At 42.3% G+C, this 27,095-nt stretch overlaps 2 protein-coding genes and 1 long non-coding RNA gene across 7 annotated transcripts in view; 1 reads left to right on the top strand and 2 right to left on the bottom strand.

Annotated features, from left to right (window-relative positions):
• Positions 1 to 544, bottom strand: part of AFG1L (AFG1 like ATPase) — a 69,729-nt gene extending 69,185 nt beyond the window's left edge. The window contains exon 1 of one of the 4 annotated variants that reach the window (XR_010471870.1): positions 284 to 544. Coding sequence is in view for 3 of the 4 variants with exons in the window: in XM_065059679.1 (XP_064915751.1) it covers positions 284 to 389 (106 nt within the window). In the remaining variant the exon portion in view is untranslated. The remainder of the gene's footprint in view (positions 1 to 283) is intronic. The other 3 variants (XM_065059679.1, XM_065059678.1, XM_065059677.1) reach the window with 3 other exon arrangements.
• A 1,212-nt stretch (positions 545 to 1,756) lies between these two features.
• LOC110363956 (uncharacterized) lies at positions 1,757 to 6,890 on the bottom strand. The gene is made up of 3 exons (XR_002422374.2): positions 6,732 to 6,890; positions 4,674 to 4,751; positions 1,757 to 4,581 (listed from the first exon to the last, which is right to left on the bottom strand). It is a non-coding gene; the product is annotated as an uncharacterized LOC110363956 (long non-coding RNA).
• A 114-nt stretch (positions 6,891 to 7,004) lies between these two features.
• SNX3 (sorting nexin 3) lies at positions 7,005 to 25,538 on the top strand. Of its 2 annotated transcripts, XM_065059688.1 has the most exons (4): positions 7,012 to 7,333; positions 20,893 to 20,988; positions 21,261 to 21,385; positions 24,856 to 25,538. In XM_065059688.1, exons 1-4 carry the CDS (start codon positions 7,172 to 7,174, stop codon positions 24,959 to 24,961), a joined length of 489 nt encoding a protein of 162 aa, XP_064915760.1. In that variant the 5' UTR covers positions 7,012 to 7,171; the 3' UTR covers positions 24,962 to 25,538. The 2 variants fall into 2 exon arrangements, with proteins under 2 accessions (XP_064915761.1, XP_064915760.1); XM_065059689.1 differs by lacking the exon at positions 21,261 to 21,385 and having other exon boundaries at positions 7,005 to 7,333.
• The last annotated feature ends 1,557 nt before the right edge of the window (positions 25,539 to 27,095 follow it).

Below are 27,095 nucleotides of genomic sequence, written 5' to 3'. Positions count from 1 at the left end.
GGCGGGGCTGCTGCGCGTTCCGGCGACTGCCGCCTGCTCCACTCGCCCGGCCCTGGCAAGCCCCGGCAAGCCCCCTGCCTCGGCCCATTCACACCTCCGCCTGAGGGGAGACCCGCCGGGGCAGGGGGCTCGCCGGCCCGCCTCGGCCGCTCCGCACTGCACTGCCCTGCCTGCCTCCCTCACTGCGCCGTGCCCCAGCAACCTGCCGCTCTCCTTCCCTTCGCCCGGCGGCGGGCAGGGCAGGCTGCGGGGCCGGCGAGTCCCCTCCCGCGGCTGCACTGACCTCTCCGCAGGGCGGCGGCCCGCACCGGTAGCAGGCGGGCGCCCCGCCGCACCGAAGCCCGCAGCAGACAGCGCGCAGTAACCAAGGGCGACACGGGCGCCGCCATCTTCCCGGCCCGGCCTCGCCTCTGCGGCGGGGGCGCGGGGCGCGCTGGGAAATGGAGTCCGGCCGCCCCGCGGGGTGACGGCCGCGCTCCTTCGGAGGAGCCGGGGCTCGGCCTGTACTGGGCGAGTCTTTTCAGCCGGGGGCCATGGCTCCTCTCCCTCCGTTTGCCTCTCAGGCCAAGCCGCAGGCTGTGGGTCAGCAGGCGGGCAGCGAGCAGAGGAGGCAGAGCCGCCTGCACCCACCTCAGGGCCGCCCTCTCCGCACGGCCGCTCTGCACAAATCGAACTTTACAGACCCACCAGGTGCCAGGCTGGTGCCATTTGTGGTACCTTACTGCCCCAGCCACCCACTCGAATTTTCCTAACAACTCACTTTTTGTCTCTGGTTTGTATCATGTTTCACCGTAGCTGGAGATGATGCAGCAGCTCTCAGGCCAGCTTGGTGGTCACTGAGTTTTGGCAAGTGAATTTGCATTTCTTGATGATTTATAGCTTGTGTTGTTGTCTTTAAAAGTATAGACCATAAAATAAGGACAAACACTTATGAACATAAACCATAACAGTAAGATACATTAACATAAAAGCAGATCAGAGAATCATAGAATCATTTTGGTTGGAAAAGGCCTTTAAGGTCATCAAGTCCAAACATTAAACTAACACTGCCAAGTTTACCACGAAACCATGTCCCTAAGAACATCATCTATGCATCTTTTAAACACCTCCAGGGATGGTGACTCCACCACTTCTCTGGGCAGCCTGTTCCAGTGCCTGACAACCCTTTCCATGAAGAAATTTTTCCTAATACCTAATCTAAACCTCCCCTGGCACAATTTGAGATGTCCCTGAAGACAACACAAACTGTAAAGGCTGATTCGGTCCGGTACAGCCAGTGTGTGCCTAGCACACCATAACCCTTGTCCTTGGCAAGTATTGGTTGACGTGGGGCTCCGGAGAGCTACTCGGGAGAATGCCGACCCCCTGCCTCATTCGGTAGGTACCCAACTGTCTTATCCAAACACCTCCATGGTGACTGTGATGCTCTTTTTGCAGAAAGTCACAATGCAAAAAGCCTCCACTCCAAGGGAAAGGCATTGGCACCAGGGAATCGCCAACTGGAACACTCGCCTGTTCACTGGTTGGGCGTCTGTTCCTGTCAGAAATGCAATGAAAGGTCAGGAGGAGGCTTCAGATGCTGTCTGCCAAGTGCATTGTGCAAGAAATAGATAACAAAATGTCTGCTCATGGCAAAAACACAAAGGAAATGCTTTAACTGACTTGTTGGTTTTGCAACATCAGAATTCTCATGACTTACTCTAGCATTAAATTTCCACGCAACATGAGAAAGCAAGCAAGTAATTTTCACAGACTATTAATCAACTTTTTTTTTAATAAGAGAATAGTAAAATGTTGTATCAGGGCACTATAGAACAGTTTGCAAACAAAAGTTTATTATATCCTGAATATTATTGCTCATTTTAAAAATAATGTTTATGATCCTGAAAATATTAACAGTGATTCTAACATGATTCTAACATGTTCAGCTGGTTTAAAATAAGTGGCTGCTCCAGATACATCTTCAGTGCTATATACCTCATTAAGTAGTGAAGCAAAGTGCCAATTTATCACATCTTAAAAGAGCTGTTTTCAGTGCATTTTCTTTCATCTTTCCTTTATTGAGCATTTATTGGTTTTGACTCATTCTAGTACATTATAGCTATCAACACCTGTGCCCACTTAGGAATGAATTCCAGTACAAATCGTAGTGAATTGAATAGATGTCTCAAAGATGCATCACAATTGTTGCAATATTTTTAGAAACTCAAACAAGGAAACAAACAACTTCAGTAAAAGTGATTTAAATAACAAATAACTTATCTTTACAAACAACTTATCTCCTTGAGAACAAAGAATAAACAAGGCAACAAGAGCCGGTTTTTCTTCCGTTATTAACTCAGATCACAATACGAATGGGTGAAATGTCAAGAATAATTGGAGAAAATGACAGCATAATCTTCAGCAAAAACATCTGATTTATTTAAATTATCACTGTTTTTATCATAACCATGTTATGCAAGGCAGCATAGAAAAACTTCCAATTTGAGTCTGTTCTGACATCTTCTACCTAAGTGAATAAACCCTCTGCAATGCTGTGAGCCTCCTGTACATTGGCAAACTCTGAACTGCCTCTGTACACAGCACTGAACACCCCAGGAACTCAATCTCCATTGGCTGTAAACACTTGGCAAAACCACATTTTGGTGTTAACTTAAACAAATAGGACTTTCAAGTATACTTCTGTGAATTAGTATGGTTAATGTCCTGTAACAAACAAAGATCCATTCCGGGGTATGTTTGTATACTTAAATCTCTGTACCTGTCCATTTTCTCACGTCCAAAAAATGTGACATCGCAACTATGTAGAAATTAAATGGAAACTTTTTCAACCCAGCTGCATTATTAGTCTGGCAGCTAGAAAAATGTATAGGTGGTCTTTAAGAAAAATAAAAAACTGGGGCACAATAAAAGTCCTCCAGAGGCCCCTCTAGCTTCTGGTGCTCTAAACTGCACTCCCAGAAATGCTGGAGTGCTGAACCCTATGAGGAAGTATGTGTCCAAGGGTCTTTGGGTCTCTGCCATACTCTCTCCGGGATCCTACAGAAGGAGGGCAGGCTTTACCTGTGTGCAAGGCTCCAAGATATTCCCACCATGGGAAACATCTTTGGCTCCCAAACATAAATGTACTGACCATTCAGCCTACAAAAATGGATTTTTGTGGCTAGTTTTCATCAACAGTTTCCACCAAAAGCCATTGCCCTGGGATTATGTCAAAACACTCTGGGGTAAACTTGATGTTAACCTCCTCTATTTTGAGACAATCACATATGCTGTAGTCTGCATTGCTTGGAAACACTTATATTAATAAAGCTGCATAAATGTTCCCAAATTTATGGACTTAGAGCCATTTTCACTGTTCACAGCTTGCATTTCAGTCAGCTCAAACAGCTCGATGTGTTAGAAATTCATTGCAGAGTTTTCCAGCTACACAAGCACTACTCAGCATCTCTCAGAAAATGTTCACAGCAGAAATGAATGCCGTGAGGTGGTGGATGACATTTTAAACATGAAGGAATCTAGAAGGATGTATGAGAATCATCCCTTGTTGAAAGAGATAATATTGCTTAAAAAGGGAGAAGAGGAATTGAATATAATAGTTAAATCTGAATATAAATATCTAAAATGTGTACATTACAAATTATAAATATAAGATTAACATTTTTATCTTGAGGATAAGTATACAATGCAGATACTCAAACACCATGTTTCAAAACACTGGCAGCTAACACAGGAATCAGTAAGTAATTTTTCCACATAAAGTATTGCACAATTAGTTCAATGCCTTGTGGGTTTTGCCTTATCCTGAGTCAGCATTCTCCACAAGTTCTGATAAAATATGCCCATGTTGACTAAAATGTGTTAACGTGAGCACTTCTCAGAAGGCTAGAGAGTCCTAACTGGATAATGGAGAGATTTGGGTTCCTTTCCAGTTAAATGTGACCTTTTCTTTTATAAACAAAGAAACAAGCAAAAATCTACTTGAGAGTTATTACTATACCAAATTTAAAAATTAATCATCCATTAATACCTGCTTTTGTGGGTTCACGCCATGAGACTCCAGTCTCATATTGCCATTTGAAGTTATGCCAGAATATCTTTGTGCTATAGTTGAATAAATAATATGTAGTAACAAATCCCTGAGTACCTAATATCTTAGTTGTTACTCTGAACACTTGACGTTTTACATCTGATCTTTGTACCTACAAACACAGCTGACTTCTCTCCCTCCAGATTTGATATTGGACCCAAAGTTCATGTCAGAAACAGAATCGAAACTTTCTTTTCCGAATTTATGCTCACCTGAATCCTGACAGAATGACCTTTCTAGCAAGCAAAAGCGATTACGGACAGCATAACTCCAGTCTCATGGATAACACAAAAAAATCTAAAGCACAATTCAAAATAAACAAATGCACTTTCTGAGGGCTGGAAGGAAACAAGGAAGCTCACAGGACTCTAATTTTCCGCCACTTTCATTCCTTCTTCCTTCTCTTTGCCTCATTAGATAGCATGGCTTGCGTACTTTCACACGATGTAAGCGGGGGCCCATCATGAAGTAGGATATCCTCCCCTTGGTGTCTGAGCTCAGAGGATTTGTGTTTTACCTAAATAAAAAAAAAAAAGGGGGGGGGGGGGAATTCCCACCAAATCACTGTAATCTCCTTACTTACAGCGCTATTGACACATGGGCACTGAAGCATTCCCTCCCTGTGGCTTGCATGCACACAGCTCTCCACCACCGGTTATCTCTGTCAGGAAAAGCAGACAAAACAGTGCTGCTAAGATAGTATGCCATGAGAAAAGCATCCAGTCTAAGCCTCATTCCTAGTATTTACCCAGTGTGAGAACAAATTATATTCCTGATTCATCATAGGCTCAGCAACTTCCCAAATGCAGAGTATCACTTTTTTTGTTCCTTTGGAATAGATAATGAAACCAGGCTTGGCCAGGAGGCAGACAATATATTATACTTAAAACAATATCAGTGCTCTGCCATATCTTCACATTTGCAGTCAGATACGGTAGCACAGGTTGTGTAAGAAACAAAAGCTTATCCAGATGTGTGCAATCTCAGTTGAATTAACGAGTTTTTTCTTGCCTTGCTGCAAGACCAGTTTAAAAACTCTGTCAGCTTAATTTCTGTTTATAAAGTGAGCAGTTGGCAACTATTAGCAGAAAGAAGGGAAGTAAGGAAGGTACACTAGTAAGGGGGAAAAATAATACTGGAGGAATGATGAGCAGAAAATTCACAGAAAAGTTACCAAACAAACCGCCTACACTGTATTGATTATGTGGATGGGCTATTTTTGTATCTTGGGTTTATCTCTGCTTTCTCATTTTCTTTTTATTAACATAGACAACTGCTAAGAAAACTTGACAGATGTTAACTTTGATTCTCTCAGGTGTGATCTGGGAGCAGCCTGCCATTTTCTCTACTGCCTCCACAAATTTTTAGAAAAAAAATTTAACCAGTTTTCTCATTCTACCTGGATGGTAATGGAGTATCACCAGAACTCTTTCTTAAAGAAGGAAGGAAAATTATATATGCATTTAACCACTGCAGGGGTACTGTTAACAGATATTTAAAAAATCTGGAAGACTTTGCATGGTAGAGTCATATAGAGATAGTAGCAGTGGATTAATATAATTTCTATTCACTGATGTCCTAGGTGCATCAGGAAGGTAAACATTCCACTTCTTCTGGCAATATTTCTTTTATTTTAACACACCATCTACTTCAATCAGGTACTGAGGAATCAAAGACCTGAACTCTTGGAAGGGAACAATTCCATCAGCTTCCCTTCTCCCTTTCTCTCACTCTTTTTTTCTTTTTCTCTTCAAGTTACTATAATACTAAAAACAAACAAACAAACAAACAAAAACCCACACCTGTGAACACAATTTTCCTTTCCTGGCCTTTATGAATGTGAACAAACTCTTAATCTTTGTAAGATATGAGAATATAAAATCTGAGACAGTTGGTTAAACTGCCATCAAATGCATATCATTTATGAAAATTCAGGACTTTTTGTAAGCTTTAATGCTACTACAGACAACATTGCCACCTTGCTTGCAGCTTGGCTCAATAATCTAGACTTTGTTTTCAACACAGAGCTTTTGGCAAGCATCTCCTCCAGCCTGCATTTGTACCTGGCTGATTCCTTTTGCTGAACACTCTGCATATACAGCATTTCCTATCCAGTCCTTTCACCCTGGCTCTCACTTTCTCTTTTGTATCTTGAATATGGCATTGCCCTTTTCCCTGATCATGGTACATATAGTTTTGTTCATGTCCATCGACAATGCCATTGCAAAAATAATTTCTTATTCACTTACACCAAGACATAGGTTAAATTTCTGACTAATATACCAACCTAACCTTCCTGCAGTAATGAACAGCAACCCTTCCTTTCTACAGTTTTTAAGGACCACAGGTGAATAGTTGCAGCCAGGACTAGTGCACTCCTATTATCATTGTGTTGTTAAAATCTTCTTTGGTTTTAAAAAATAATGGATTAGACGGCTGCTGCGCTGACTGAATCCCCTCGCCGTTGTCTGTCTACGCTCCCGATCCGTGCTACCGCATCAACAGAGGCCGAGGGCCGGGCCCAGGCAAGGCGCCCCGGGGCTGCCTCACGGAGCGACCCGCCGGAGCCGTCCGCACCGCCTCAGGCCGTGCCCCAGCCCCGCAGAGGAGCTCCTTCCCTGGACGAGAGAAGGGCACTCACTGCGGGCCGCTGTTTGGGAAGAATCTGCAGGACAACCCGGACCACTCCCTCCAGCAGAGCGCCCATTCGTCCGGCTGGAACCGGGCCGAGCCCCACAACCCGCACCCGACCCCTGGCGCTGCCCGCCTGGCGGGCGGGCCCAGCGATCACGCTCCCACAGCCGACACCACAAGCCTCCCGCGCACGCCGGGATCTGTAGTTCGGAAGGTGGGCAGCCACGCCGGACGTGCCGAGCGGGCGGCATGTGAGAACTACCATTCCCAGGATTCCGTGCGCGCGGGCGGGGGGCGCATCCGCTGGCGGCGGCGGCGTGGGTGCGCGCTGCCGGGCGGTCAGCTGGCCGCGGGGCGATAAGAGGGCGGGCGGCGCGGGGCGGCGGCGCTCGGTGCTCGCTCACTCGCGTTCTGCCGCGTTCCGGGGGAGAAGGCGTCCGCTCCGCCATGGCCGAGACGATCGCGGACACCCGGCGGTTGATCAGCAAGCCACAGAATCTGAACGACGCCTACGGGCCGCCCAGTAACTTCCTGGAGATCGACGTGGGCAACCCGCAGACGGTGGGGGTGGGCCGCGGCCGCTTCACCACCTACGAGATCCGCGTCAAGGTGAGGGCCCGGCACGGCACGGCCTAGCCTAGCCTAGCCTGGCTCGGTCCGGCGGCGGGGACGTTGGAGCCGGCCCTGCTCCTGCTCGCCGAGAGGCTGGTCCCATCGCCGCCGCCCTGGCCCAGGCTGGTGGCCGGGGAAGCCTGGCGGGCGGCTCCGCGGGGTACGTGCCCGCCTCTCCCGCGGCGGGGCCCTGAGCCTCGGGAGCAGGTGTAAGGCGAGAGAAGGCGAATGCGGAGCCCGTGTGTCGGTGTTGGGCTCTGCCGCGGGCCCTGGCTGCCAATTATGTAACCGGAGGGGAGTCCCTGCCGCCGGGGGTGGCCGGGATGGCGGGGATGGGCCGTCGTGTCCTTCAGGGCCTGTTTGACAACGAGTGCAGTGTGTACCGCTGTGGGGGGCGGTGGAGGAGCAGCAGTGGACTGAGAGCAGGCCCAGCTCCTGCAAGTGACTGGAGCTGAGAACTCAGATGGTCTCTTGGTAGCTAAGACAATGTATCTCGGTTGAGATAACCAAATGACAAATGCCCTTTCGGCACTGCTATGTACAGCTGCCATTAGCCTGAAATATTGCTGTACTGTGAGCAGCTGCTTATTTGTCTGTAAGTGAGGAGAAGAGGGTGAGCTCTCAGCTCTCTGAGGTGTAGTAAGATGGGTGGCTCTGCCCTGAGAAGGAGGTCAAGTTTGGGATTCTAGCAGCCTCAAAAACCTGTAGAGAATGCGTAAATAAGTCTAGTGGGCACAAGTGCTAGATCAAAGCTAGCTGAAGTGGTAAGGTGAGTGTACGTGGGGGAGGGATCCCATTTCATTTGTACCTGAAACATAAATTGAGTGCCTAATAAATAGGCTGTTTCTCACTAAGTGCTATTTTCTCAGTACCACTAGATTCCTTCCTAGCTGGAAGGGTTGTGTTCACTGATTTGTCTGAAAGTCTAGTAGTCTTTGAGTCTGAGAAAAGTCATGTAAAGTCATAACTATGTTCCCTGGTCTTTCTAGTTACATAAACAGGGTCCGGAGGAGTGGCCAGAAAAATGCAATGTCTACGGCATGGTCCTTGCTTGTGGCTGGTAGGGATTTGAGACAGGGCACCCTTTTAGTATACGCTGCCAAGGATTAGCTGGGTTGCAAAATGTGACCTCTTACAGTTTTGTCTTTTTTTTTGTAGGTTGTGGTTGAGTCCACTACCTTGTGTGGTTTTACTTTGCTACAGCTGATTGAACCTGGTCAGTTATTACAGGCAGTAATAGAGGAGGAAGAAGCCTCACTGATGCACACATTCTCTGTAATAAGAGTTGTTCTTTCCCTGGGCACCATGGAGTCTACCTGCCTTCATGGCAGGAAAGGCTTCACCTGTGGGCTGCTGCCTTGGGTGCTGGAGTTCTTCAGACAAGACTAAAAGCCTGTGTGGATTTTCTTGTATTAAATATCTAAGTTCTCAGTTTAGTGTAACTTTAAAAAGCAAAGGCAACTGAGATCTAAAGCTACTAGGGAGGATACTTCTTTACCTCCGATGCTTCTAAGTTATGTCCAGTAGCTCTTTTCATGTTTCAGGATGTGTCCACAGGGCAGGAAGAATAAACCTAAACAACTGTAGCCTGTGTTTGGCCTTCTGTGTGAGGACAAACTAGAACTTGCCAACTTGTCTTGCATTACACTGCCCTTATCAGGGCCCTAGCTGTCCACTTAGCAGAAATATGTAACTCTACCTTGCTGGGAGGTATTTGTGCCTTAAGTTCTTGATGACTTTTCTTTCCATGAGACCAAGCATTTGGAACTGCTGCATCCAGGGAAGATGATACAAAAGGAACTTAGCTATCTTATGGCTTGGGGATTATACTAGATTTGCTGGGATTAAAAAATAATATATTTTTTTAAAAATCCTTAACTGAAGTTCTTCAGCAGAAAGAAAGGCAGAAAACCAGGTTTTGAGACAGGTTACTCTTGGCCTATGTGCTGTTTTGGGATAGAAAATTCTGGATCCCTGGTGTAATGAAAACCTAGAAGTGACTTGAACAAATATACACTGTGATAGTACTGTGACCTTCCTCTGTTCTTCCTCCCAGTCTGACTACTGTGTAAACATTGCTTCCTCCACCATCCTTACGTGGCATCTCTGTGTGCCTGTGTACAGGACTGTCTCTTATAAGATATCATTCCCTTTCCAGTTGTGCACTACTGTACACAGTGCTTCCACGCTATATACATTCTGTATGCTGTCATGAACTGTAAAACTGAGTTTTATGCCTCTCTATTCTGGAAGGCTACAGAGCAGGTGATACAAGTCATGCAGAGTTATGTTCACTGTCTAAACTTGTATCAATTAACTGCTTCTCAGCGGAACACAGACCATATTGCAAATATGTGAGCTTCAGCATGGGAGAAGAGTTTGAACTTGAATTGTGATAGTGTTTTATTTCTAAAAGGAATGTCTTGTGCTATAAGCTGCATTTTTGAGTGTGGCAGACCATAGCCACCAGTTAGCCTCTGTGATTTGACAACTGCTTGCAGTCACAGAAAGTAGCAGCAGACATCTGCCGTTTCCCCCAACAGTACTAGTAGTGGCAACAGAACAAACCTGGGAAGATGGAGTTAGCTGTATCATATCTGGAAAGCTATGACTTCAACTAACACCAACACTAAAATGAGAAGTGGTACAGAAATGCCTGGTGTAGCTGCTGCCAAATTCTGGTAAAAGCTATTGGAAGCCTCATGTTATGGCTGGAGATAATGCAAAGCCAGCGACATTGTCAGAGGGGACACTGAGATCCAGGCTTGTGTTGAAGCAATTAGGCTTTTACCATTGTCCTGGTGTTTACAAACTTGGTCCAAGGGTAATTCTATCTTTATTGCTTTGTATGAATCTCAGAGCTTAATTTTTCTGGGGAAGATTGAGCTTGCTAGCAGACTGCTGAACTGCTATCTGATATTTAATATACCAGCAAAAAGTACTTGTGTGCTATACTGCAAAGTTCCCCCAAAGCTTTTACTGGCAAGCTTCCTATTGGTATTGCAGCTGAAGCGTATCTGTTGCTTGGAAAGCAACAAGTGAAACAACTTCATGCTTTTGTTCTTGTATTGCTATATTCATTGTCTTCTAGTGGAAGTTGGGAAGCCTGAGGGAAAACTCAAAAGCTTTGCGTAGGCTGGTCAGCAGTATACTACTGGATAAGCAAGTCAGTTGTATTTTAGTACTTGAGAAAGCTTTTCATAGCATGTGTCTGAACAAGCTGGTAGGATGGCTGTGTGTTGCAGTAAATCCATGGTGCTTTCACAAGCAGTTAAGCTCTGCAAGTGTTGCAGGTAGAACCTAGACAGCATGTCCAGTGGGCAGCTTACTCCGCAGATGGTCAGCTGGCCAAAGTATTGACTTCTTGAACCAATGCATTAATGCATTAAATAACGTTCTATTCTCTGCAAACTGGACAAGGTGATGACAAAGCTTTCCACTGTAGCAACCAGTATAAGGCACACACTGTGGTGGTATGCCACTGCGTTGCAGCTTGGCAATGAAAGACAAACATCTTGTTCAGTAGTGGTAAATGACAGGAAAAGCCATCCTGCAGTACTAAAATAGCAAATTTGAGTGGATTGTGTTCTTGACAGGGTACTTGAGAATTTGCTTTCCATCAGCAGCATTAGGTAGTGAGTTTGTACCATTTTAAGGTATCTTTTGTGTGAAGGCTTAGGATGAGCTAAAAAAAAGAGAACAATGCAGTAGGGTATAAAGCTCCAAGTGCTTTTTCTAGTGAAATAAAACTCTATGAAGTAGTCATCTCATCTAAAGGTGTCTAGGTGATTAAAATATGGTAGCTGCACAGTGGTTAAAACTGACATAGTCAGCTAGACTGCCTGCTAAAGTAAATCAACTCAGTATTTCACTGCCCTCACTTCTTGAGGAAGAGTGTGAACCAACAGTTAAGTTCTCCTTGTAAATACCCTTGCATGCCATATGCTGTTTCTCATGAGCCTTTGCTAGCTGTTCTACTCAGGAAACACTACCAGTGTTTTGGTGGTTCCCTTCTACTCGTTACACCTTTTCAGGGTGGGCTTGTGCATGTCAACACTCTTCAACCAGGGTGTGTGAATACCTATCACTATTTATGAACTGTAAGCCACTCCTTTCTCTGAATTTCAGGGAGCAAGTGTAAAACAAATGACAGTTGTCGTATTATCATACAGCATGTGTGCAGTCCTCAATCCAGTTCTGGGTTTCATTTGACTTCTGCTGTAGTTGAGACAAACAGTTTTCCTGGTAAGTGGGTCAACAGGAGCATTTTTTGCTCAATCAGGTTCTGTGCAACACCTTCAGTTGCTAAATCCTTTAAGGAGACGACTTAAGTTTTACAAGCTAACTCTGATCCCAGTGACTGGTGACATACTTCAAAGCTGTACACCCACTGTAGAAGCAGTGCCATAGATGAGCGCATGGGTTAGAATACTGTCAACAAAGCATATGGATATCCAGGAACTTGCTACATTTGGGAAAATATCACTTTGTTAATGTTGTTTAATCTGTTATTGTTTCTGTAGAAGTGACTTCTGTGCTGCTCATTTTAGTTTGGTTTGTCACCTAGACTAAAAGGTTAAATTATCTGCTTGTGGTTAGTAGGAACTTGCAGAGAAGTTAATATTCAAATGAGCAGAACTAGAATAAAATACCCATTACATGAGCTACTAGTCCAAGTAATTAAGTTGGTTTTTTTTAGTCAAACCAAAGTTAAACAAAAGGCCTTTGTCTTAATTATGTTCTTTAATGTTGAATGGCCTGTTGGCTCTAATCAATGTGATTAAACTCAGCACTAAGGCACACCTTAGCTTCTCAAGTTTCCACAGCTCAGTGACTTGTCTTGAGGTGTAGAAAGGTAACACCTTGCTGCTGTGCTTACAGATGTTGTGAAATGCATCACTTGAGTGACATGGATGCTCTTGAAGGCAGCAGTCACCTTTCCAGTATCTTCTGCAGACAGACTCCTGTAGACCTGCAGAGGTACTTGACTACATTGGCCCTGTGTGAGGAAGGAAGTGAACACACAGGCTGTGAAGTGCCTGCAGTATTAAAAATAGTATTGGTCTCAAAGGATTGGAGAAGTATAGCAAAGTACTGCTAAACTTGAGCTGCTTCTGGAAGTCTGTTTTCATCTTAAGCCTTTTTTTTTTTTTAAGACCCAGCTTGGATACAATATTTGCATTTCAGCATATTTGTAGTAGTCTGACTTGAGTGACTGACTGATTTGAGTCTGACTTCTGGAATCAAATCAAGTCAGAGTAAGATGGTAAATGAACTGAAAGTATGACTTGCTCAGAAAGCCCTTGTCTTATGCCATGGTTTTGCAAGGTGGCACTCTTGATCTGGTGAATGTGTCTTTGAAATGTTCTGTCCTTGAAAGGTACCCAATTTCCTGTCCTTCATGTGTTTGGCAGGGTTTGAAGTTGCAGATTCTTTTCCCACCATGAGAAGAATCAAATCTGCTGGTACACCTAGTTGACTTGGGCATTGTTCAGTTTCACAGTGTTGAGTTATGACTAAACACTGACTCAGTGTGGATGTGCTTAGGTATGCATAATCAGCACTAATTCTCTATTTCTCTACTACCGCAAATCTTGCGTCATGCTGCAAATCTGCTCTAACTCTAATTACTCTTTTAATACCCTATTCTAGACACTGCTACCAGTTAGATACTTTTAGACTGCTCTTCAAAGAGTAAAAATGCGCCGATTCTGGTGACTGTTTTTATGTTCTACAGCACAGGTACTACACCTTGACAAATATTAACTGTTCCATTGAGCAATAATTCAGAAAAGGATAGCTGGAAGGCTAAGAACTTCCCAGGACACTGACTTGGGAGACAGAAGTGGAATAGCTTGGCTGAAAAGAAACTTCCGAAGCAAGGAGAGTGGATTTACAAGTCTATTGCATGTATTTGCTCAGCAGCTGATTTTTCTGTAGAGGTTTTTGATTAAACTAGGTTCAAAAGCCTAATCCAAAGGTACTGATCTAGTTCAGTGTTGATGTCTGTTACTTTGTTAATAAAATAACCAAGTCTCTGAATAGTGCTTCTTATTAGTATATTAGTTTAACTGGTGACTTGGAGTCTTTTTATTCCTGTGCATACAATGTGGGCCTGGAGTGCACTCCAGTACAGTGCTGAACAGACCAAATCAAATGGAACAATGACTAATCTTTGTAGGGCAGATGGCCGTGATCCAGGTAGGCATGTGATGCTGGAGTATTTTGATACATCTTTATTTTTAGATGGCCTGCCAAAAAAGCGACAACTTAAACTTCAGAGCAGTCAGGTCTCTACTGTTTTTCATCTGGGGAAATAAATAATGCAGTGTAGATTTTATGAGCTTCTAACTGTAGGGGAAGTATTTTTGAAGTTGTTTTCACTTGGTAATGCAGTGCCAGTTGCACTGCTGGAGGCTGGTTTAGCAAGAACATAATTTGAATGCCCTATGAAGGGCCTGAAGTTGCTGTTGCTGCTGTAACTTTTTTGATGTGAGAAGGATGGAGAAACCATAACCTTCTGCTCAAGGTATAAAACCAAGTATTTACCAGCTGAAAAATGGTCTGTGGACATATTCCTTCTGTGGCTATTTCTTAAGAATCCATCTCAAAATTTCTGTCATGGGAGTATCTTCTGGGGCACATGACAGTATATTAATTTATATATATATAAAATATAGTTTTTGTTGGCCACAAAGCTGATCTTGAAAGTATAACTATTAGCTAGTGTATAGCAGCTTTACTCTAAAATCCAGAAGAAAATGAAGCTATTTCCTAAGTGTTTTAAAGATGCCTCTATGCCTGGAAATAAAGCTTCAGACACTATTTCTGTGAGCCTAAACTGCAGCTAAACCCCTGAGCACTAAGATATGCTACAAAGAAATGAAGAGGAACTGTCAGCCTTTCTGCAGCTGTTAGGTGGCTACTTAATAATGTGAATGTTACTGTTCCAATAAAACTGGAAATATGAAGAGAATTTCTTGATACTTAGTATACTTCTATACAAGTTACTTGTATCTTGCTGCTTGTATGTTTGTGGAGTGTAGGGATACTGGGCTATCTCTAGCTTGCAAAGCACATTAAAACTTTTGTTCCTGATAAAAGCTATCAATTGCAGCAATTCACTGCAGTTTTGTCAGCCCATTTGACCATAGCTAGTAGATGTCAGCTAATGATGCTAATGTGGTGCCTCTTCAATCTTTCTCAATGAGGAAAGAATGGTAACATTACGGTAGGGCAAACCAGAACATGTGGCAGTTATACCATGCAGTTGTGTAAAAGTAGCAATCCTTTTCTTCAGAAGTAATATTTAGTATTTCAAAGGAGTTTTTGGCTTGCTAACCCTGAAAAATTATCTAGAGTTACTAAGTGTTGTGCCTTTGCCTGAAAGTGTCCTTAAACTGGGTTCTTCTTTTTACATTTGGCTTCTGAGCATGGAACCTGAAGAATAAAGAATCACTAAACAACACATTTTTTTAAACTCACTGTTTTGAGCCTTTTGACCATGGCACACTGTAATTCAGCTGTTCATGATGTTGGTGGACTTGATCAGGTGATGATAGAAGCTGCTTGGCAAAAACCCAGACACCCCTATGATTTTTTTTGTTAATAGAGCAGCTCTGGGCTCAAGGTATTGAATTTGACAAAGGTTAACTCCTGTGTAAAGAATGATAGTCTTTGTCATTGTGTTGCTATTAGGATTTCACTGCCATAGTCTTTAAGATCAAAAGTATCCTAGCTCCATGTCTCAGTACTATGGAGTACTGCAAAGCTCTATAGTTCTTGGTGTAGCTTCAGTCAGCATTGTTTAAAACTTGGATGTATAGATATGGCCAGATCTTTCAGTGTTCTATTAACAATACAGTTTTTGCATGTAATGTGTTGTACCTTCAGTAGACCTGGACAGCAAGCAGATAAAAGGAGATAGAACTCTGCTTTGTTCAAAATGACTGACACTTAAAAAAATAACAATGTCTTTGTGACCTTTGGCAGTGGGGAAAGAGATTTTTGCTTCAGTAAAATACACAGCAAAAATCTGAACTTCCAGCAACTGGAGTTTAGAGCATGTTTGCCACCTTTATTGCTTCTTATATTTGTAGGAAATGGGGAGGTAGCTGCTTATGTCAAGTCAGGAAGGAAATGAACCACTGGCGAGGTTTTGGCAATAGCAGTGGTCTGCAGGAACCAGTTTCTTGTACTGAAGGACAGCAGGCTCTTGTGTTAAGAAAACCATGATACTTTTTTTATCCATCCTGAATGCTACTGACTGTAATACCCTGGGGCTCTCATTGGCTGACTGGAAATGTAGCCAAAGGGTGTAGTCTCTTGACAAAGATTACTGCTTGTATGAAGAGATAGTAAGAAGCTTGAATTTAGCTTCTGAGAGTCAAGGCCACAAACTTCTATCAAAAGTGAGCTGAGTGCTTTCTTTCACTGTATTTTAATGGAAATAGAGTTGTATCAAGGCTACCATAACCTACTTGAAAAGCCAACATCAAAGTAGGTGCTATGGCAACAGCACAGCTTGATTCTCGGTCTGTTAGGAGTGGGAGACATGGGCAACGAAATGCTGCTGATGAGTGTTACACTGGCAGATGAGGAAATGGATCAAATTTACCTCAAACTATCCTGGACAACTACAGCTGTGGAGTTTCTGCAGTTGCAGGGGTGGCCTGGGCTGCACTGACCTTCAGAATCAATCTAGTGGAGTGTCGACGTGCTCTTTGAAGGAACCCTAATGCTGTTTGCATCAAATTTGTGCCTGGAAACAAATTTATAGGAGCAAGTCTGGGTATTTTCAAATCTTTTTCCACTCACTGGGTAAATTAATCTAGTTTAGATAACACTTAAAATTACTTAAAATTCTAAACTAGTGTATTTGAAATACTCTAGTGTTCCTCCTGCATCAAAGGTAACTTGTGTACTGGAATGCCTGCACTGGAGAGCTGTGTATCTGAAGCTGAATGGGGAGCATTGACTAGTACTCACACTACTTGCATTCTGCCTGTGAAAGTCTTCTCACCTGTATAGTTCTTCTCACCTGTATACATAAACAATTTTCAGACTTTTAACTGGACATAGCTCAGGGATTGACTGTAGTAACAGCTAGAAGACTGCTGTCTGGTTACCTAAGCTACTGTCTTAGGACTGTAATTTGCTTCTGAGGTGAACTGGGAACCTCTTGAGCTTGGAGATGGACTTGCAGCTTGAATATGTTGTATTAATAATAACACAAATATAGCTGAAGAAATGTCTTCTGTGAATACAGGTTTTGCTCTGAAATCGATTAGCAGGCAACTGCTGCTTTCCATTACCAGTTTGAACACTAGCCAAATTACTGTAGAAACTCATCTGACATCTGAGTAGAAGATTGCAGGAATGACTTAAGGGCCTGGGTTTCTCATCTGCTGTTTAGTTATGTAGGTTGGGACCAGTTCTGATAGTGTTTATTCCAGCATACTGACTTGGCCATTAACTCACCCAGCAGAATGCACACTGTTAGTTTAACAGTCAGAGGAAGCCTAATGGTGCTAGAGAGAATCTGTCTTGTCTTAGCAGTCCAGAAGGCCAGTCATATCCTGGGCTGCATCAAAAGTGTGGCCAGCGGGTTGAGGGAAGTGATTCTGCCCCTCTGTTCTGCTCTGAGACCCCACCTGGAGTCCTATGTCCAGCTCTTGAGCCTGCAGTACAGGAAAGACATGGACTTGTTGGAGGGGGGCCAGAGGAGGCCACAAAAATTATCAGAGGGCTGGAACACCTCTGCTATGAGGACAGGCTGAGAGAGTTGGGGTTGTTCAGCCTGGAGAAGGCTCCAAGGAGACATTGTGGCCTTTCAGTACTTAAAAGGGGCCTATAAGAAAGCTGAGGACAGACTTTTTATCAGGGCCTGTTATGACAGGACAAGGGGTAACAGTTTTAAACTAAGGGAGGGGAGATTCATGCTAGACATGAGGAAGAAATTTTTTACACTGAGACTGGTGAAACACTGGCGCAGGTTGCCCAGAGAGGTGGTTGATGGCCCATCCCTGGAGACGTTCCAGGCCAGGCTGGATGGAGCTCTGAGCAACCTGATCTAGTTGAAGATGTCTGTGTTCATTGCAGGGGGTTAAACTAGGTGACCTTGGAAGGTCCCTTCCAACCCAAACTGTTCTATGACTCTGATCTTTCTGTGCTTAAGATTTTTGGGTTATGTGGGACTTCTGGAGAGCTTGTTTATTGGTCCTTTATCTACAATTCTGAAAAGTGGTTTGGTTGTCTAATATGGTAGGTAATGCATAACCTTTTCAGGTTCAGCACTTGCAGTCAAACTGCTAGGAGGCAGGATTTCAGACTAGGAAGTTGTTGAAAATGCTTTTGATAAAAATGAGCCTAATTATTACACTGTAGAAGAAACAATTACTGCAGTAATTATGTAGAATTTATCAAAGGAATGAGTTGTGCTCCAAGGCCTGTGCCAAACTGGGTCATGAGTTTCATGATAGTAGACTTGGCAGATCAGCAGGCTAGAACACTGACACTAGTGCTGAATGCACATGCAGAGAAATGTTTGTAAAAATAAAACTAGCCTGACTTTAGGTTGTGTGCCTTAGTCTCATCTCTGTTTTAGCAGGCAAGCAAAGCACTAATGGTGTTCAGAATAGTTACTGGCACCTCAGTGACTAAACAAAGAATTTCCAACATACTGTGAAACTGAGAATAAATTTGAAATGCTGTATGGTCTTGAAGTGACACTTCAATTGAAATCCAAAGTTTCTGCTGACACCTTAGAGTTGTCTCTTTGTACTGAATTCTTACTCAGTGATAGTCCATGATTCAGCAGCTGTCTGGCTTGCTTAATGAAAACCATTTGTCCATGGTAGGTAGAGGCTGTAAGACATGTAGAAACCCTTCCACTGAAGGAAGAAGGGGGTCTGCTCAAACAGGGTTATTAATGAGAAGCAGGGTTATGAATTAGAAAGGCACATGCAGTAACTTCAGGTGTGAATATATCCTGAGTTAAAAATAGGGACCTAGGATGTAAAAAGGTTTAATAGTACAAAACAGGACTCTCAAATTTCTTTCTCTAAAGAAATAGATCCCTTCTAACAGCATCATATATGAATAATGGTGCTCTATCAGTACTAGTTTCTGGAGAAATGAGAATTGCTGTAGTTTCTGGATTTTGAGAAACATGAGATTTAGAAGTTGATCTCTGATAGGGAGCTCTAATTCATATCCAGACCAAAGGACAGGGAACACACACTTTGCTTTAGCATGTAGTTGTCAAATTGTGACTTGAAAGACACTTAATTTAATGACAGCCTTCTAGCATACATTTCAGTTGGAAGATTTCCAGTGCTTATGATCAAAATTGGAGATTTTTCAACTCAATGGGAAAACAAGTATGCTAGCTGCCCTTTTCTCCAACTTGCTAGCTGGGCTAGCATGTCAAAAGGTCAAATGGGGACGCAGAAGGTAAAATAAGCTCAACTGGCACTTCTACCCCCACATTGTACCTGTAAGCCCAGTATGTTGTTTGGAGATTAACTTTGTGGACTTCATGCCCAGAAGCATGAAAAGAGTTCCTGGATACCTGGCAACTGATTGTTTTTAGCTGCTTTTATTCAGTTCTAATCCCTCTTGTAAGTAACTTGAGATGAGAATGGAATACTTTCTGCAGGTGAGAGCCTATATGTTAAATATTGGAAAAGACTTTCTATCCAAGACACTGACAAAGAGTTGATGTTGTAATGTGGAAGGCTGAACTTGGCTAAAAAGCCAACAGCTGAAACTGGAGAAAAATAATCCAGTACTTCACTTCTGGGAATCTCCTTCATGCACTCTGGGGGACCTAGCTTTATTTACTCTTGAGTATTCTTATCCTCAAGATGAGTGTTTATTTATGAAGCCTGACTTCTGACATAATAGTCCTAAGTGCAATTTTATTATTAGTCACTAGTACAATCAACAACATTTTACTTGGGAAGGAGAGCTTGAATACTTTTAAACACTTAGCAATAAGAGATTTCATAACAAAACACTATTCTGTACTTTCTCTGTAGATTCTGGACTAAATAGCATAACATGGAAGTACACAACTAACTTGTCAAGTACTTTTGAACTGTGACAGCCAAAAGCTCCTTATGGCTGGCAGTAATACAATGGCCTGTAGTCATAGGCATACCTAGTGCAGGAAAGTATCTTTGCAATTAAATCTGTTTTGAGTAGCCAAAAGTGTCACTTGATGATAGCTCAAGCATAGTAGCCTATAAATGGCACTGTACAGGGATATCCACTCAAACTGGGACTAGAAGCTGAGTGAGGTGGCTTACAACTTAAAAGTAAACCAACAATAACCAGAAGGCACTAGCTGAGAATGACTACTGTGCTTTTGCCAACAGGAAAATTGGGAATAACTTTAGTCCCATGTTAACATCAGCATCCTAGAGTACTCCTAAAGGCTTCTTTCAAGGTGTATAAGACAGTGAATATCCAACCTGAGAACAAGAAGCTTTATTCTGTTAGTGCTGGTTATAGATGGCAATTACAGACTCTTGGTCTTTCCTTAGTAGGCTGTAACTTCTACCTGGTGGTTTATTTTTTTTTACACTCTAGCCAGTTTGCCATCTCAATGACATTTAAGCTTCAGATTGTGGTGATGTCATTATGAGAGTGCTCTCTTCATGCCTATTCTTAAAGTAACATGCAAGTTGGATTAGAACAATGGGATAACCTGGCATCCCAAGAATGGGTACATGTAATATAGGCTCTTACACAAGTTAACGTAAGGGCACCTATCAAAATGCTCAGGTATGATCTTGTGCAGCATCATAGCTTGGCTCCCATTTGGTGGGTGTTATAGTTGGGTGCTGACTCTTAGCCTTGGTTAGGAAAATTATGCCTCATCAAGCTGCACTTGATTTAACTTTGTAGCAAAACAGTCTGATCTTATCAGTACTGGATATTGTGTTGCATCTCAGCCTTGTGGGCTTCTTTGGAGCTGTGCAAACTTGGCAGCTTGTGCTAGTAAATCTTCAGCTTCATCTGTCCTGAATGGATTCACTGTAAGACTTCTTGGTTTTGCTTTTAAAGATGTTGTATCAGGTGGCAGAACAGTACAGCAAGCTTGGTCAATGTCCTGTGCTGGTACCTGAAACACTCCCTTGAACGCAACAAGAGCAGCCTGTGTGATTAGGACTCTTTCTTCCCCCCATCCCTGATCTTGTATGTATCTTGGTATTGGAAGTCCAGGTCCTGAGACAGTGAGAATAGCAGATGCTTCTACAACCTTAGGAACACCTCCTCAAGTGACCAGCAAATCTCCTATTCTCCTAAGTGATACAGTGGCAAAATACTAGTGATTAGGATGCTGTGTAAATGAGACCCACAGTTAAGCAGTTTGAGGCACAGCTTATGTAGCTTACAGAGCTTTATCTTTATTTCTTTGTCTTCAGTGTTTCTCAATACTGTTGTTGTTGCTGAAGTGGAACTGATTTGTAACTTAACAGTTTGTTTCTTGCTTCTGCATATCAAAACTTCTAGTTTGTCTAATCCATAGATTATATTATTGTTTTCAGACAAATCTACCTATCTTCAAATTGAAAGAATCTACGGTCAGAAGAAGATACAGTGACTTTGAATGGCTAAGGAATGAACTAGAAAGAGAAAGCAAGGTGGGTAAAATGTCCACAAATATAACACTGTCTTTCAGCAAACCTCAGCTGTACAATGCTAGAGGCTGTTTAATGGTTTTGAGTTAATTCAGAGTTAAACTACTTTAATTCAACTTATCTCTATGGCAGATACTGTTGTTCTCTGGTCATCTTTTATTACTTCACTAGGGTTGTGATTATTGAGTTGGGTCCTCCAGGAGGAAGAGGTGGCACAGGAGATGTATAATCTTGCTTACAGGCTGCACCTAAGGATGCTTTTCTAAATCTTTCAGGTTGTGGTGCCACCTCTACCAGGAAAAGCTCTTCTCCGTCAGCTCCCCTTCCGAGGAGATGATGGCATATTTGATGATTCCTTTATAGAGGAAAGGAAGCAGGCTCTCGAACAATTCATAAACAAGTAAGTGTTAGTTATCTGGAGACAAACCTGGAACTTCTGGAAAAAATGAATTAAAACTGCTCATCCTCTAATTTTGGTAGCTGCACTGTGTTCAGAATGATAACTTTCATATAATCTTTCAGTAGGACATACTAACATTGCTCATGCAGTGTTTAGTTTGGCTATCTTAATGCTTACCTGAACAGCTGAAATGAATGTTAATGTTGTTAATTTATGCAAATTACTACTAAAATTATAGCATCCAAAATAGTTCTATTTTTTCATTTCTGAAAAGGTATCCTCCATTGGGTGAAAAATTGAGCTTACAATGGGCTTACAGCAGTTTAGATTGATTGCAGATGTGAAGCATTATCAGTTTGTGTAATAATGCGCATTTTCTCTAATCATCAAGAGAATCTTTCTGAAATGTAAAAACTACCTGAGGTATGCACATATATAGTTTGAAATAGATACTTTGGGTTTTGTCACTGCCTTTCAAAAGGTGGGCAGAAATTATGGTAACCAAGTCCATTATTCCTTTTCTGCCATCTAACACTGCTGACTGCTCTCTGTAGAATGACCTGAGCTACTTTCATTTCTTTAACAATGTGGATACAAACAGTGAGTAAGAAGGAATACTGACAGTTAACCACCTCTTCTGGTCTCTAGAGCTAACACTGTTCAGACCAGCTGAATTTGGGACTCCTTCCTTTAAAAGTTCAAGCTTGTCAGTTCTACTAGTGTTTTAATCTTGTTCAATAGCAATGCTGTTTAACAGAAACAAAGGTTGTGAGTTAAGCCAGAATTTCATCTGCTCCTCAGTTATTGTTAGTCAGGTCAGGCACGTGGCTTGGAGTTGCAAGTGACTGGTTCGCTGTAACTCTGTCTTGTTTAAGTAACTTAAGTGTGACTGTATGAAATCTCTTAAGTTTTCATTCACATAGTTGCTTGCTCAATTTATAGGTACTGCTAATGGTTCTGAGCAGGTAAAATGCTTCAGAATGCCCTTTCCTCTGTTCAGAGACAATTTCCAAGGTATCTAGTTTTGCAGTTCTAGACATGAAGGTGAATGTGCTTGTAAGATGAAATGTGTTTGGTATTTTTAAGGCTGTACAATCAAGGTGGTTATGACTGTAAAGTACAACTATCCATGCAGCTTGGGACTCTAAGTGTGGAAAAAGTGCACTTACTGAAAGTTTTGTATGCCAAGTACAGAGGGCTGATTATGTTCTGAAGCAGCAAATAGTGAAATAGTCAACTGAAATATGCAGAAAAACTCAATATAGCTGGGAGAAGTGAAGTGGCCAGTTTACTAGTATCACTTGTTCAGTCCTACAGCAAGCAATACATTGATCTTGTGGAAATATGAAGCTTCTTGGTCAATTTTTCCTCCTCTGAAACATAAAAGCAGGCTGTTAATGTAGGTATGCATGTAATGGCAGACTTGAGTACAACTGGAACAAGACTGTTCAGGCAGAACTCCTGGCTATTCAACTTTGTCAATTTATTCTAATGGCATGACCAACTCATCAAACAAATATTACTGAAGTTTTGAACCATGTAGAAGCTTTGAGACTTCTGCCAAGTACTCTGGGTACTGGTTAAATTTGTCCTGAAGTTAATCTGCATAATACATTGACATTACTTCATTCTCAAAGCTGGTCTTTGCTCCTAGAACTAGAGGAGAGTCTCTCAGATAACTGATACCACTGTATCAAAAAAAGAACTTGATACACCAATGCCAGTTCTTGATATCCAAAATGTTGTTAAGAAGCTTTGTCATAGAGAGGGACTAAATCACAGCAGTGCAGCTTCCTTGAGTCAGCTGTCTTGGGCCCGCTTGCTGACACCACCATCACCGCTGCCTACAATGACATTCATAGGGGCAGCTATGTTGCAACACACTTGCCTGCCTGAACATGACTTTGGGTTACATGAAAATTTTTGAAGTAGCAGCTGCTCTGTGTAAGGGTCACCTTAGAGAAGAAAGCTGAGGAAAAGCCAATGCAGAGTGAGGTATTCATTTGAAACCAAGAGCTGAATCTGAGAGATTAGCTCTGGTCTTGTAATTGAGCCATCGGTTTGCAAGGCTTTCTGAAAGGGAGAAGAAATATGTTGCTGCCTCATCATCTTCTCCTGTATATCTTTCTCTTGAAGTTCATTGCCAGCAACTTCAGTCTGATGGGACTAAGAAACTTGAACTAGTTACTCCAGACTGTCTTCCTTGTGAACTAATGCTTGAGACTGCTGCCCATTTACTAGAACCTGGAAAGATTGTTATGTTTTGTGACTGCACTTGAAATAATCTATCAATGCTGAGTAGGAGAGCTCAGCTTTCTCATTAAAGGACATCCTCAGTGACAAGTGAGTAATGACAACTGAACCTGTCCTGTGGTGAAATAAGCACTAACATACGTTTGGAGGAGATGCACAGAAGTGCTTGAAGTATTGATGTTGAGCCACTGGAGTTGACTGTGTTTAACATATGTTCAACTAGATAACTTCTATTTAGAGTAGCTATGTTCTGGCAGAGATGGAGACCGTAAAGGTGACACAAACTGTCCTAGAGAAGATGAGAGGCTTTCTCTCTTGAAGGGAGAAGATTGTCTTAATTGACTAGATGTAACTGTTCAAACCATACTGCTTTAGGTTTTCATATCCATAAGTGATAAACTTCCATGGATTTTGATTCCCTTGTATTTTTACCTGTATAGAAGGCTGCATGGTGTTTCAAGGGTTTAAATGCAATACCTTGTGGTTTTCTTCCAAGCTTGGGGGTGTTTTCTAACTCAATTTCACTCCTTTGCTATTAAAAGGATGGTGGATCAGTCTATATGTGGACCAAAACTAAATCTGCTGTAGAGGTGCTGGTCTCTTTTAGAGCAGACAAGTTCTGTGTCTCCTATGTTTCATATCTAAAGACATCTGCAGTTGACAGAATGGCCCATACCCTCTGACTGTGCATCAGTGCTGCTTGTACATGCTAGGAATAGTGACCACAGTAAGTCACTGATCTAAACAGCATCAGAAGCTTGAGAAGACCTTCACACCCTCTGGTGGAGTAAGTCTTTAACTCTGCCTGGACCACTGCTGTTAAATTAGACCAAGAACTGAGGCGTTAAACTGCATTTAGAAGGGTGTTCTGTGTCAAAGGCATCAAAATGTGTAAAAATCCACTTAGCTTGCCTAACTCTAGGTTTCCTAATGCTAGGATGGGCTCTTTGATAGTCCCCCTCAATTGCAGGTGACAGATGATGACATAACATGGTTCCAAATGATCAGCAGTTGCTCAGGATTCTTATGGACTTGCTTCATCTGTGGGAGAATGACAAATATTGCTGCTAGAAATTCTAGTCACCAACGGTGAACTGGAAGCAGGATCTATGCCTGAGTGCAGAACCATAGGTTACTGATAAGAAGCCTTGCTCTGCTAGCTAGCTACAAGTAGCCTCAATTTGTTAGCGCTAATGCTTGTTTCTTTTTCTCTCTAGGGTTGCAGGCCACCCACTGGCACAGAACGAGCGCTGTCTTCACATGTTCTTACAAGATGAAGTAATAGACAAAAACTACACACCATCCAAAATAAGACATACTTGAGTTCTGAAACTATCTTCTCAAACATTAGTGGTTCTTATGCTTGGTTTTAAGAGGTTGTAGTTTGTCTTAGCATGCTGAGGATAAACAGGCACAAAGTCTCCACTAACATCAGTACACTGCTTGGTCTTTGCATATGCTTTATAGCACTAAAGAACTCACTTGTCTTCTAGCTAAATCCCTCTGAACCCTTGATTTAAGAGTATTACACTATGAGACCATCCACCCCTTGCAATGTCTCACAAATCTTTCCACTCTTATTTGCAATGACTTAACAATGTTTACTGACTTGGCCTTACTTGAACTTGCACAGTTGTAGTGTCACGTGTTCACTTGTATTTGACTAAACTGCTATGCTGTTTCTGAGGTAGTCATCTATCTGAACTTCTGTAGAAAGACTGCTTTATTTCTGATAACCTGTGTGAGAAACACTTATGCAATTGTCTTCAAGCGTGTAAAACACTTTATACTGAAGTAATGAGGGAATTATCTTTATATTCTGTAAGAGGGAAAAAACCAAATTTATATACTAAAGTAACTTGTCTAAAGTTTTGAAATAAAAGTGAAAATGCACTTCAAATGTTTTGTCACTCTTGACCTTGAGTGTGGAGTGCCTCATGCTTTCTCAGCAGCACGGACTTGACTATACAAAGTGAGCTGGTGTTTCAGCCTTGCTGTGATGCTTTTCTGCAATGTAACCTGGTGTTACTAACAGCTAAATATCCTCTGATGCTGGCACTCACTGCTGGAGTGTTAAAGAACACACAGAGGTATTGAAGGCTGTTCCTGAGCCAAAGCTGGAACCCAGTTCATGGGAGGCAGCCAACAGATCTGTCGCTTCGGTAAGTTTGGGAAAAGAGTACCTTTCAACTTGTCATGAGAAGCACCAACCTAGCTTCAAATAGCAAGTGAAAATTATAGCATCCTACTGAGAAAGGAATGTTGATGTAACCTGTAATGTAACTTTAGTCCTAGACTGGAGTAGCTCTGCAAATACAACTGGGAACATGAAGGTGTACAAGCCTGCTGTAAGATGTGGTCACAGCCACTTCCCTGAACACCGAAGAAAAGGGAAGCCTGTAGCGTTGTTCTTCTGTGACCACTGATGGAATTAAGGTGGTTGATGCCAGAACTGCAGTTCACAAGCAACAGTACTGAATTCTTCTTTCTTACTGGATGCTTCTATAGATGGAGAAGCTTCCTTAGTGCTTCCAAATATGACATGGGAGTTACCCATTCAGATGTTCTTGAAAACAGATTCAAGAACACTCTAGTAGCAATCTGATTCAGTGTTTTGTGCTATTTGGTAACAAGACATAGTAGCCTAGACTTGACTCTACTGCTTTCTCCTTCTTATACTTCTTATCACTGTTGAGAACATCCTACAAACCTACTGGCAGAGTTAGTTTGCTTTAAATAAGACCATTAACTTCATTTGTGGAAGTCTGGATGGAAAATATTGAACTGACAAAAGAGTGAAAGGGTGACTGGATTGTATATATTACTAGTGAATGGTAGTTAGATGCTCAAATAACTGCTCTTTCCCCCTCATACTTAACACAGACTGCATTGAATCTGCCCAGCAGTTGTATTAATGATACCAGGAACCAAAACTGACACAGCTGACTTGCAGCCTAGAGCTATCTTTTCAATAAGTTTTTGATAACCTAAAATCAATTCTAAAATTTGGCGTGCTTGTTGAATCACACTTAAAAGCTGAGTCACTCTTACAAATAGCGAAAGAAGGGCTAAATGTATATGAAAGGTTTAGATACATAGTAAGTTGTTCTTTTCTGAGAGAAGCTTCTGTGAGAAGTCAAAGTAAATGCTCAGTCTTATGCTTAAAAGATGATGATACAATCTATCATCTGCAGTGGGGGGAAAAAAAAAAGCTGAAGAGGAAAAAGCTGTGGGCTTGATGTCAAAGTATTCCTCTTTCCAAAGTGAGTGCTTTGGAGTGTTGACCTCTGAGGTCAATGGGACATCTGCACTGGACTCTGGGATTTTACCTAGGCTTCAGTCCTTCAAGGTTAACTGGAGACCCTAATTCTAGTGTAGTATAACTGGTTCTGCGTCTGTGCCATCTGCAGCACTGGAAGACATGGTCTGATATTAGCTGTGCTAAAACCACAGGGAT

This window comes from Columba livia, chromosome 3 (assembly GCF_036013475.1).
Source record: "Columba livia isolate bColLiv1 breed racing homer chromosome 3, bColLiv1.pat.W.v2, whole genome shotgun sequence".
NCBI lineage: Eukaryota > Metazoa > Chordata > Aves > Columbiformes > Columbidae > Columba > Columba livia.
The sequence above is the reverse complement of the archived record's forward strand: the minus strand, read 5'-3'. Positions and strand labels throughout refer to the sequence as shown.